At 42.2% G+C, this 13,425-nt stretch overlaps 2 protein-coding genes across 14 annotated transcripts in view; one reads left to right on the plus strand and one right to left on the minus strand.

Moving 5' to 3' along the window:
* The window catches only part of SSH2 (slingshot protein phosphatase 2), a 306,013-nt gene extending 301,683 nt beyond the window's left edge, over window positions 1-4,330 (minus strand). For all 10 annotated transcript variants that reach the window (XR_012425449.1, XR_012425448.1, XM_015438110.3 and 7 more), the window contains exon 1: window positions 4,088-4,330. Coding sequence is in view for 5 of the 10 variants with exons in the window: in XM_005583322.4 (XP_005583379.3) it covers window positions 4,088-4,150 (63 nt within the window). In the remaining 5 variants the exon portion in view is untranslated. The remainder of the gene's footprint in view (window positions 1-4,087) is intronic.
* The window catches only part of EFCAB5 (EF-hand calcium binding domain 5), a 184,526-nt gene continuing 175,106 nt past the window's right edge, over window positions 4,006-13,425 (plus strand). For all 4 annotated transcript variants that reach the window (XM_015438107.4, XM_074018922.1, XM_074018923.1 and 1 more), the window contains exon 1: window positions 4,006-4,118. The gene's annotated coding sequence lies outside the window, so the exon portion shown is untranslated. The remainder of the gene's footprint in view (window positions 4,119-13,425) is intronic.

A 13,425-nucleotide genomic window follows, 5' to 3' on the forward strand; every position in this document is an offset into this window, starting at 1 on the left:
GCCTCCCAAAGTGCTGGGATTACAGGCTTGAGCCACCGCGCCCGGCCACATTTTTTAAAATAAAAAAGAAGGTTTAAAAAAATTTATACCAGAAAGAACAGAAAGAGACAAAGATGATTCTTATATTGCCTTCTAGTAATCAGGAAACATCTATTATCTAAGAAGAACAATATCTATCCCAAGAGTTGGCATCTCTGATCCCTCCCCTCAAATCTAATCAGTTCCAAGTCTTTTCCACAACCCCTCACATCTGCCTCCTTCTTTCCTTTACCACTTCAAAATCCCAGTTTGGGCATTTATTACCTCACACCTGAGCTTCTAGAACAGCCTCTCACTGGCTCCACTCATGGCCTCTCTTTCTCAAAGTTCTCTGGCTCATATCTACTAGATCAATTTTCTTAAAATAGGCCTGGTGTGGTGGCTCATGCCTGTAATTCCAGCACTTTGGGAGGCGAAGGTGGGCAGATGGCTTGAGCCCAGGAGTTCGAGACCAGCCTGGGTAACATAGCGAAACCCCATCTCTACAAAAAACAAAACAAAACAAAACAAAAATTAGCCAGGCGTGATGGTGCGTGCCTGTAGTCCCAGCTACTGGGGAAGCTGAGGTGGGAGGATCGCCTGAGCCCAAGAGGCGGAGGTTGCAGTGAGCCGAGATTGTGCTACTGCACTCTAGCCTGAATGGCAGAGTGAGACTCTGTCTCAAAAAAAAAAAAACAAAAAAAAACTTAAAATACCACTGTGATCATATCTACTCAAAACCTCAGCAGACTCTTCATTACCTTCTCCATCAAGTTCAAACTCCAAACTCCCAAGCTCAGTAGTCCCTGTGCAATCCTAGCTGCCTCCTCACCTTTATCTCTTACTACTCTCCCAAACAAATCCTTCCTCAAACTGGTCTCTTTAATTCCTTCAGATATGCCCTGTACTCTTCTGCCTCTAAGTTTTGGCGTACACAATTTCTCTTCACTTGCAATACTCTCTTCTTCACAGCTCTCTTGGCCTATAGAAATTCAATCCATCCTTCAAGAACTAGTTTGAGAGCCACCTACTAGGCATACTTTTTCATCACCAAGGAGGAAAAGATGGCAGATTCTAAAGTTAGACATGTCTGGGTTTGAATTATAACTCCAGTCACTTACTGGCTGAGTGACACTGCGTATATTCCTTAAAACTCTTTGCCTCAGCTTCTTCATCTTTAAGATGGGGATAAGAGCAACTTCCCTAAGGCATACTGTGTAAAGTAAATGAATTAATTCATGTAAAGCACTTAACATGATGCCTGGCATAGATGAGGACCCAAGAAATGTTAGATATTGTTATTACTCTTACTATTAACATTGCCATTAGTGAATTTATCTTAATCTGAATTCAGATAATACTTATGGCCATTACAAACCCTTCACGTACCTACAGTATCATTCCCCTCCTTCTTCTTTTCCCTCTTACCTCATGTTTCTTCTTCCTCCAATGCCGCAGCCCCCCAGATTGCAAGATCCTGATGAACGGTCAATTTTTTATACATCTTAGTATCTACAATGGTCACTCACACCTAGCATATTGTTTAATGCCTAATGAAACAACACTAAAGAGCTGGCAGTATTAAAATGCCCTGCATCCTATAGTGAAAAAGTATTAACAGCGTGCCCAAAGTAATTAATTAAAAAATGTAAATTTCCAGCCTCGCAAAATTAAATCTCTTCTTTCATGGTTCTCTAGGTTCTTTTTGCTATTTTACAGCAAACGACCCAAACTATTCATGCAGCAAGAGATAGAACAGCAAAATATATGGAGGTCAGACAGCAGCCAAATGCTAGAGTACAAGGACCTCGAAACAACTCAGCTGAACACAATTCTGGATGAAATCCAAAAGGGAGACAATTTAAAGGGAAAGGAAGCCGGCTTATTAGTTATGCTAATAATGCTGATTGTTACACCAGCCTTAGGATTCCTTTGCATACAGGGTCAAGTATAAACAACTGAAATAACCAGGCTAGTACATATAGAAATATTAGTGATTCAGCTCAACAATGGAGCTTATTACGCGATCAATTTAATTACCTATGTCAAAAGTGACTATTAATATACCTCAAGATTCGAAAGTAACTCAAGTTTTGGCTAATGAAGTCATATCAAGTGTACACGGTCTTACTGTATACTAATCATTCACTTCAAGTAAATTAGTATGATGACAACTTGATATACATATATTATCATAGCATAAACTATTTTCAACAATGCCCAAGGAAAATAAATGTTACTATAGTACTGATTTCCAGTTTATTTGTATGACTTTAGTAACTTTCAATCAATTTATTCAAAATCAGGCCTAGTAACCACAAACCAAAGAGTTTCCTAGTGGAGTGAATTAAGAAGGTTTGATGGTATGTTAATGACTTTCCAAAAACTAGCATAAAGTACTACACATAAGAATAAACTATATTAAATTTTTATTCCTATGATACTTGTCTTCAGATGACCCTAAAATGTTTTACCAGCTTTGAAGTACAAGTATTCTCAAATCACAAAATCTTAGATTAGAAATAGAAGTCCCCCACTGCAGGAATTCTTTATATCACCTCCCAGGCAAAATGTTCTCCAGCCTTTGCTTGAATATTTCCAGCAATGTGCACTCACTATTTTGCAAGGCAGTGCACTCCACTGTTACAAATTCTTCCTTACAATCACTGGAAATCTGCCTCCCTGAACCAAGAATCCCAGTTCTGCTCTCTGAAACAACCCAAGATATGTTAACCTTTGAAATAAAATTACTTATTGAATTAAGATATAGTTGTCAATTTGGTCACACAAAATGCAATTAAAGCTCAGAAAAGAAGAAACCACAACCATACACAACAAAACTTTGAAATTCAGGAAATTATACTGAAATGACAAGCCAGCAAATTTCAGGATATCAAAGCTCACACCTCAGTTAACATACAAATATTAAGAGTAACCTGACTGAGTTTTGTTACAATGGAGAGTGGTACAGTGTTTATTAAATACCTTTTTTTGCAACTTGATACTACTAAATCCACCAACAGTTTTTAAAATTACAGTTCTGCAAGTAGTTCAAGGTGGTTTTCCCAGTTGCTCACATTTTCATTCAGTCTGTTTCTCTCTAAAACATCTGGGTGTTTGTTTTTTAAAGCCCATTCGCTCCACTGGTGCAATATATTGTTTTTAAAAATAAATATTTTCAAAAACGAAGCCTAAGAGAATGGAGTGTAAAAGAGTGGGGGTGGTGAGAGGAGAGAAGGCAAAGACGGGCCCAGCGGGGAAAGGCTGGTTACTGGGTATTCTCCTTCTGAGAGCATGCTTTATTGGCATAGGCATCTGAGGTAACGAGTCATACAAACACGACCTTATAACGAGAATGATCATGAGCAATGAGTGTAAGGCATAAATATCTGTAAGATGGAAATAATTTGGCACTGATCACCAAGCAGCACCAGATGCTTCAGGACCTCATAAAGGAAAGGTTAAGAGGTCCACGAAATAGAGATCATTGCCACCCTTTGGGGTGGGGGGGCAGGAGGAAGAAACCAAGGAGTAACTACCGTTGGGCAGTTCAAAGCCTGAACAGTACAGAGCACAAGAAAGCCAGCAAGTGACTAGGGGAAGGCACACACCCTGGCGAGTCCGAAGAAGGGTGTGCAGTGTGCAAATACTGAACGGGTCTATGAAATGGTGTGGGTAAGAGATGTGGGTGTGGGTAAGGGGCAACGCAGGAGGCTCACGGTCCCCTCCCTGCCGCAGAGCAACAGAGGGTAAAAGAAGGGGGAGGGTGAAAAGCAAGAATGACTCATTACCAAAAGGAAGTGCTCAAGCCATAGGGAGGCATGCCACAGGGGATTTCAGGGCGAGGACTGTGAGGAGCTAGGTGCTCAGGGTGATGGGGGCAAAAATCAACGTCTTGTAGTTCCTGCTGCTAGTCTTTAAGATGGGGGTGTGCGGGGTTCGCGGCAGCCGACTGCCAAGGCCTGGGAAGCGGCGCGGCGCGTGCGCAGTGGCGTTCGGCGGGACCCGCTGAGGCAAAGCGGAGCCGCAGTGACAGAAGCAAGCGGAGCGGCCGCCAGGAAGGACTCACCGAGGCGCAGGGGCTGGAGGTGGTGCTGGGGGTAGGTGACCGCTGGACCGTGACCAAAGCCATCTAGGCGCTGCTGGGTTGTTCCGGGCAGGGCATTCTTGTCCTGAGTGTGGGGGGCGGGAGGGTGACGGAGCCGGGATGGGGAAAGGGGTGCGGGGTGGGGATGAAGGGAACGGGGAGGAGGAGGAGGCCGCGGGAACGGCCGCAGACTCCGCACCCACCACCAGACTCTCGCCGACTGACGCGCCGAACGGGCGGCGGGCGGGCGGTTCGGCAGCTGCGGGGCACAATGAGCGCTCCCAGTGCGCAGGCGCCACCTGTCAGCTACCGCCTCTCCCCTCGGCGCGCGCCGCCGCCTGGTCGTAACCCTTGAGTTGCCGGAAGCCGGCCAAGTGCGTGCGCCTCGGGCCGCCGCACCCTCCTGGGTTGCCTCCTTTGCACTGGAATCGCGCGATTTGCCAGCGCTGGGTGCTGTGGAGTGGGGTGGGGGAAGGGGCCGAGGGGAGCCAGCCGGGTGAGGGGTCTCAGTCGAGTGAGGGGGCCGCTGGAGTCTTCACTCCTGAGAGACAACCATTTTATGAGGTGGGGCGGCGCACAGCTTAACCAACCTTAGAAAAAAGCAGCTGAGATGAAAATCCTGAAGCAAAGTGAGAAAGGGCTCCGCGGAGTTTCAGACCCTCTCACTGGGCGCAGACAGGACTGAGCTGGACCAGTTTACCCCCTTCGCCCCGGTTCTCGGGGGCTTTTTCTCAACTTTCCCACCCTTCCGTCCATGTTTTATGATGAGACTTCTGGAAAGAAAACCATTTTCCTTTTGATGCCCTGGAAAGGTTTGTGGTACCCTCATGCTTCCTCTATTGCCTGTCTAAAGACTTATTCATTATTCCTGAGAAGAGAAGCTGAGCGCGCCTGGGAGTCCGTGGAAGCCTGGCTCGAAGAGTTGTGAGGGTCCAGCCTGCTATTGACCTCTCACTTGCCTCCTGCTGTGAAGACATTCTCTTAGTTAAACAGGATTTGCTCGTTAAGCTTTCTTCTCCTTCGTCTCTAAATGTCATTATTTCATAGACCTATGTAAAAGTGAAGATTAAAAGATATTTTAAGGGAATGATTTTCTCAGAGGTAAACTCTTTGCAGAACATAAGCAAAGAATGTAATGGAAAATCAAGATTAAAAAGGAAAAAAAAATCGCACAATGCAAATATCACTGATTATTTACACAAAGAAAGAGAGTTGACAAGGCTGTTTCTCAGTTTGAGTGGATGAGCTGGTAAATACCACCGTACATATCAAAGCTGTAGGAAACACACACACTCGGGAGTTTGCAGTTATTAAAACCCACCCCCTCCTGTTTGTCACTCAAACACTCTTGGATCTCATTGCTCCTTTTAAACTGACAGGGCTGTCATGAGCTCTTTCTGGCTGCTGTACGGTTAAATGCCACAAGAGTCCTCTGTGCTGAGCCAGCCTTTGTTCTCTCCCTGGGGCCCTGTGGTTGAAATAATTAGCAGGGAGGTTCCATCAAGAATCAGACACTGAGGGTCCCTGTATTATACAGTCCTATACAGAGTGTAGTGCAGAGAAGCCAGCTGGTAGGCTTTTGCCCCCTGGTGGTGATCAGGAGTGCCTGTGAGGCAAAATTAAACAAAGATGTATGGTTCACAGATTAAACAATCTGACTGTGTTTTTCCCAGAGCTCCGTAGTAAACAGGAAAAGAGAAGGCAAGGTTCAGAAGTAAGAACTTTGAACCAATGCATGGGAGACCAAACAGGAAACTAGATACACAGCCAAGAAATACACATAGCTAGAAGCTGAATGAACTCAAATAAATGAAATATATGTGCTTTATGAACCAAAGTATCATTCTAGAAAAAGTAATACTCAAATCTGTAGGTCTTAGTACTTGTATGTTGATTCTCTGACTCAGGGACGGCAACAATGATGATCTACTTTTTCATGGTAACATACTCTTAAGAAATTCTCTTGGAAAACGTAGGACTTGAGTCCATTAACCTTGCAGTGAGAAAGCACTACCATTGGAATCAGAAGACCTGGTTTCTAGTTCCAGCTCTAAAACCTTATGCAAATGGCTTGAACTTTTTGAGCGTTAATTCCTTTATCTCTACAATGGAACCCTAACTGACAGGATTCTTGAGATAATGTATGGTAAAGTGCAGTATAAACTGTAAAGCCCTCTATGTAATTAAGATAACTTTTTTTTTTTTTTTTTTTGAGACAGAGTCTCCCTTTGCCGCCCAGGCTGGAGTGCAGTGGTGCAATCTCGGCTCACTGCAACCTCCACCTCCTGGGTTCAAGAAATTCTGCTGCCTCAGCCTCCCGAGTAGCTGGGATTACAGGGGCCCGCCACCACACCTGGCTAGTTTTTGTATTGGCCAGGCTGGTCTCGAACACCTGTCCTTAAGTGATCTGCCCACCTCAGCCTCCCAAAGTGTTAGGATTACAGGCGTGAGCCACTGCGCCGGGCCTTTTTTTTTTTTTTTTTTTTTTTTTTGACATAGAGTTTCGCTCTTGTTGTGCAGGCTGGAGTGCAATGGCATAATCTCAGCTCACTGCAACCTCCGCCACCCTGGTTCAAGCTGTTCTCCTGTCTCAGCCTCCTGAGTAGCTGGGATTATAGGCATGCACCACCACGCCCGGCTAATTTTATGTCTTTTTAGTAGAGACGGGGGTTTCACCATGTTGGTCAGGCTGTTCTTGAACTTCTGACCTCAGATGATCCTCCTGCCTTGGCCTCCCAAAATGCTGGGATTACAGGCGTGAGCCCCCGCGCCCGACCATCATTCTTTTTCTTAATAGTAGAAGTAGATTAGTGGTCAAGACATGTTTCATCTGTGGGTAAGTGTGGAACATTTTTGTTCCACATACCTAAGGTGATAAAATCCTGATCAAGAATTATGAGATAACAAAATTCACATTGTATCAGGAAGTTCATTTATTAATTTTCAGGGGAAATATTTCTTCCTGGTATATACCTTTTAAAGAAACTAAGATTTGGAAATTATTGGTGCATGTTCATTAATTTATTTACTAATAATTGAGAAAATATTTTTTGAATGTGTATCGTATACTAGACACTGCTTTAAGAACAAGAAATGTTTATCTACCTCTTAGGGGCTCAAAGCCAATTAGTAGGGGAAAACACATCAACAAATAATTAGAGCGTAGTTTAGTGGTACCATGGCTTCTGTCACCTCTGCTAGGCACGAAAGGAGGTATGTAGAAATATAGGAGAAGATTATATACATACAAAGTTCTATAGAAACAAAGCAGAGAAGGTCTGGGCAAATGTGGTCTTTATGATATTGGCTTTCAGGCTTTGTCTGCAGATCCCAGTACAGTCACTTTGTGAACAGAGCTGGACCACAGTAAGCATTTGATGAATCTAGGCTCTGTGCCCCATTTATACCTAATTTTCCTAGGCTCCACCCTGGTTCCTGCTAGGTCTTCTGGTGAACTGAGAGAGGAGGTATCTTCTAATAGAGTGAAGATCCTAGGATCCTCTTACTATTCTGGCTGAATTTGAGGAGAGAGAGGTCAAGAGCAGGATTCCCAAAAGAGGGAGCCAAAGATACAAAAGTCCTCCTAGTTCTATTTATAGCACTTTCACTCTTCCCACCTATGATGCTGGAGGCCTGGTTGTACCACTGGAGTCCATTTAACCCTTAACTTGTATCAATACTTCTTCTGGGGTGAAATTATAGGGGAGCTTGAAATCTCTGAGGTTAGCTGCTTCTTAAGCTTTGAGAACCTGATGAAAACTATTGACCTTCTCTCCAGAAAGATGTACTTGCATATTTCTCATACCTACTAAAACCTATCAAGGAACCCAGGTGAAGAATCCTGATCTAAATGTTAAAGGGGTGGTTCTTTACCTTTTTTTTCCACATCATGACATCCATAGAAATAATACTTGTACAGCACACAGGGATAAATTAAAGGGGATTTGGAGGCAACTAATTACATGGTACTTGGTGAAAAAAAATGGTTTTCTTTATATTACTTACTTTTAATGAGAAAATAAACATATTAAGGATGACACTAAATACTGAATTTGTATACGTTTCCAAATAAAGTTGTCTAAAAATTTAATGAAAAACCTGACATTGCTTCTCTAAACATAACTTTTTTTATACAGGATTTTATTATTGAAATGACTGCATGCAGTTCTTGAATGAGACAGTTTAACAGTGATCTCTTCAAATTCTTGGTGGTCATTATTGATGAGAACTTAGTTCATACAAGTAGGTGATAAAAAAAAAAAAGCTTTTTTTGTTTGTTTTTTTGAGACGGAGTCTCACTGTGTCGCCCAGGCTGCAGGCTGGAGTGCAGTGGCGCAATCTCCGCTCACTGCAAGCTCTGCCTCCCGGGTTCACACCATTCTCCTGCCTCAGCCTCCCGAGTAGCTGGGACTACAGGCGCCTGCCACCATGCCCGGCTAATTTTTTGTATTTTTAGTAGAGACAGGGTTTCACCGTGTTAGCCAGGATGGTCTCAATCTCCTGACCTCGTGATCTGCCTGCCTCGGCCTCCCAAAGTGCTGGGATTACAGGTGTGAGCCATGGTGCCCGGCCAAAAAAACTTTTAAACAATTTTCACAACAATTCAAAATTTACAAGTATAAATTATAATTGATAATATATCCACATTATCATAGGGTATTTCCTCATTACATTTGCCAATGGGAATTTCCCCATCTACCCAAACACTTTTCATGTCAAGCATCTATTGCAAAATATTGATAACGGTCTAATTTGCAGAGTATGATTGTGTTATTAGAGCAATAATTCTGCATCTAACTCGAACATAACTAAAAGGGCACATCAGATATAAACAAAAGGAAGAATTCGATATATATAAAAAGAGAGATTGTGAGCTGAGTTCATCAGGAGTACCTAGCAGGCGTCCCTGTCTTTCCTGGCCTTATCTGAGGCTGTAAGTCCTGCTCTTTTGGTACCTGGAACATCCTCCAAAGCTCAGTGTTTATGATAGGCAGCAATGTGTACTACAATTGTCTTATGAAAGTGATGACCTGGTAGAATACTCCTTGGCTTTGCTTGGCAAGAACTTCATTGTGCTGTCCACCAGCAGGACCATGGGCATACTAGGGTGGGTATTCACAACCTGATTTTGAGGGGCTGCTGAGAATCTCTAGATCACACTGCTTCTTGCCAGGAGTGAATTACCTAGATGTATCAACCACTCTAGTTCTTTTAAGTAACTCCTCAGGCTGAATAGATCCCTATCTTGCAATATGTCTGAAACTCATTCATTGCATACCAAATGAAGTGTTTCACTTAAAAGATTATGGCTTATATAGCTAAGCTTAAGAGAGAGAGAGAAAAAAAAGAGAGAGAGAGAGAGAGACAAGAAATCATGGTCCTATCCTTGATAATCCAATCCCTTATATTTGAAACAACTCAGGCATAATTATAAGTATAAATTAATATAGCACAGATATATAAGAGCTGAGAGCAACTGCAGTATTATTGAGTCATGTGTTGCCTTCACTTGGTTGCATTTTTTCTTAAGTTTTATAAAAATTTTAACTTTTACTAACTTCATTTAACTGTGTCCTAACAGGAGATAGAAACCACACCAGCTTGGGTGGGGTGCGGTGCCTCATGCCTGTAATTCCAGCACTTTGGGAGGCTGAGGCAGGAGGATTGCATAAGGATAGGAATTTGAGAGCAGCCTGGGCAACATAGTGAGACCTTATCGCTCCAAAAAATACCAAAATTAGCCGGCTGTAGTGGTACACACCTGCAGTCCTAGCTACTTAGGGGTCTGAGGTGGGAGGATTGCTTGAGCCCAGGCTATTGATGTTGCAGTGAGCTATGATTATGCCATTATACTCCAGCCTGCGTGACAGAGCAAGACCTTGTCTCAAAAAAAAACAAAAACAAAAACAAAAAAAACAGAAACTCTACGAGTTATTTGCCAAGAAATTTTAACAACGAATTAATTACTAGATGTAAAGTTATTAAGTAGATAACTTTTTTAGAGAAATCTAAGGTGTCACAGAGGTGAGTAATACCTCCCACCTTAAGGGCTAGAAAACAAAAAACAAAGAATCAAAGGGAAAAATTTAGAAATTTAGAGGATTGGCCCCACAGAGCTAAAACTAAAGTCTCTGAGAAGAAAGTGCTGCTCAGCTGGTATTAGTGCCTCTGAGCTTAGAGGAGGGGCTTCATGGCACCTAGGTTTCTGGGACACAGACTTCTGAAGCCAGAGCCCTGGCTGGCTGGTGGTGGTGCCTTAGAGTAATGAAAATTATAGAACTATAGAAAAACTACTACACACTGGATTCAGCTGTTGCTTCAAAAAGGAAATGCTCCTACCAGAATGAAGAAGCATTACTAGGTGAAGGACACAGGAACCAAAAGACCACAAGAAGCAGTCAGCCAATAGACAAGAAGGAGCAAGTCTCTTGTCTTTCCTTCAGGTGTGGGATGTCCCTCTAGTGCCCCCAGTTAACATAGTATAACAAAGCCAGCTGGCGAGGCAAAGAAATGTGATTTTCAGGGTCTCAGCTTTAGCAACAAAGAAGAGTAAAAATGGGTGAATTTGGAGATGAGACAATAATTTAATAACTGGCACTTGATTGATGTGGAAATTGATGCCAGAATGGAATTTATCTCCCATCCTCTGGTTTGCATATATCTCTTAAAGACAGTTAGAGACCTTGCTACTTCCTGCTCCTCAGATACACTCAGCATACTTTCATCAATGTGATGCAGACTGGGAAGTCAAGATGCTCAATATCTCTGTAGATTATATTATGGCAGGGAGCTAGAGAAATGATGTAGCCCTGAGGCAAGACTGTGAAGGGATATTGTTGGCCCTGCCAAGTAAAACCAAACTGCTTCAGGTGTTTCTTGCCAATTTATATGGAGAAATAAGCATTTTCTAGGACAATAGCTACACACCAGGTGCCAAGGGCTGTATTGATTTGCTTCAATAAAGATACTACATATGGAAGAGGAGGTGCAAGTGGAGGCATAATCTAATAAAATTTACAGTAATCCACAGTCATTCTCCAAGATCCATCCACCTTCTTCTTCGCAGGCCAAACAGACAAGTTAAATTGATGTGAGGTAGCTTTCATCACTCCTGCTTCTTTTTTTTTTTTTTTTTTTTTTTTGAGACAGAATTTCCATTGCCTAGGCTGGAGTGCAGTGGTGTGATCTCGGCTCACTGCAACCTCGACCTCCCAGGTTCAAGCGATTCTCCCACCTCAGCCTCCTGAGTAGCTGGGATTTCAGGCATGTGCCACCAAGCCCGGCTAATTTTCATATTTTTAGTAGAGACGGGGTTTCACCATGTTGACCAGGCTGGTATCAAACTCCTGACCTCAGGATATCCACCCACCTCGGCCTGCCAAAGTGCTAGGATTACAGGCGTGAGACACTGTGCCCAGCCTCACTCCTGCTTCTTTCAGATCTTTATTGGTGTCATTAATCTCTGTAATCCCCCATCCCCGCAACCCCAAGGAAGCAATATTTTTGTTTACTGTCCTGGTATGTTTGGAGGGGGTTTGAGAGGAGGTTTTCAAAGGCTTCAAGTTGGCCCTTCCTACTATAATAGTCCTTATTCCAGAGTCAGAGAACTGATATAGAGATCCTGCCAGTTACCAGTATCTCTGTTCTAATTATATATTCAGGGACTGATGAAATCACCACAGGGTGGTTCTATGGCCCTACTAAACCACTGTGATTCAAACTTGAGTTAAGACTCCATCTGACCACCACAAACCCCCACTTAACCTTATGGACTGAAGCGGTATTTTGGATCCCCAGGATTAACATCAGTTTAGAATTAGTGTTTAGATATCTCTGAAAAACCTGGATATTCCTTTTCCCTAGCACAAAGTCATTTTAGGAAATGGCCACCAATCTCTGTGGAAAAGACTTAGAGGAAGATTTTTCAGTATATTCTAGTGGCAATGCTACAGAGCTCTTTCTCAAAGGGACCCACCTTTCAATTAAGGAACTGGGTGAGAGGTTGGAATTCTCCATTGTGGTGACTAAAATTATATTATTGGCCCTCATACAGGCAGACCTTGGAGATATTTTGGGTTTGGTTCCAGACCACTACAATAAAGAGAACATCACAATAAAGTGGTCACATGAAGTTTTGGTTTCCCAACGCATATATAAAAGTTGTATTCATCCTATAGTCTATTAAGTGTGAAGTAGCATTATGTCTAAAAACTGTGCATACCTTAATTTAAAAATACTTTTTTTGCTAAAAAATGCCAACAATCATATGAGCCTTTACCCACTCAAAATCTTTTTGAGGATGGAGGATCTTGCTTCGATGTTGATAGCTGATGACTGATCAGAGTAGTGGTTGCTGAAGCCTGGCGTGGCTGTGAGAATATCTTAAATTAAGACAATTGAGTTTGCTACATTGATTGACTCTTCCTGTCATGAATAATTTCTCTGTAACATTCGATGTTGTTTCATAACTTTTTACCCACAGTGGAACTTCTTTCAAAATTAGAGTCAGTCTTGTCAAATCCTATCACTACTTCATCAACTAAGTTTATATAGTATTCTAAATCCTTTGTTGTAATTTCAATGATGTTCACAGTGTCTTCACCAGGAGTGATTCCATCTCAAGAAACTGCTTTCTTTGCCCATCTGTAAGAAGACACTCCTCATTCATTCAAGTTTTATTATGAGATTGCAGCAATTCAGTCACATCTTCAGGCCTCACGTCTACTTCTAGTTCTCTTGCTATTTCCATTACATCTGCAGTTACTTCCTCCACTGAAGTCCTGGGGCCCTCAAAATCATCCATGAGGATTGGAATCAACTTCTTCCAAACTCTGTTAATGCTGATCAATTTTGACTTCCTTCCATGAATCACAAATGTTCTTAATGACATCTAGAATGGTGAATCCTTTCAAGAAGGTTTTCAATTTACTTTGCCCAAATCCATCAGAATAATCACTATCTATGGAAGCTATAGTCTTATGAAATGTATTTCTTAAATAAGACTTGAAAGTTGAAATTGGTCTTTGATCCATGGGCTGCAGAATGGATTCTATGTTGGCAGGCATGGGAACATTAATTACCTTGTACATTTCCATCAGAGCTATTAGATGACCAAGTGTACTGTCAATGAACAGTAATATTTTGAAAGGAATCAATTTTCCTGAGCAGTAGATCTCAAGGGTGTATTTAAAATATTCCATAAACCATACTGTAAACAGATGTGCTGTCATCCAGACTTTGTTGTTCCATTTATAGAGTACAGGCAGAATAGATCCAGCATAATTCTTAAAGGTTAGGATTTTTGAAATGATAAATGAGAA

This window comes from Macaca fascicularis, chromosome 16 (assembly GCF_037993035.2).
Source record: "Macaca fascicularis isolate 582-1 chromosome 16, T2T-MFA8v1.1".
Taxonomy (NCBI): domain Eukaryota; kingdom Metazoa; phylum Chordata; class Mammalia; order Primates; family Cercopithecidae; genus Macaca; species Macaca fascicularis.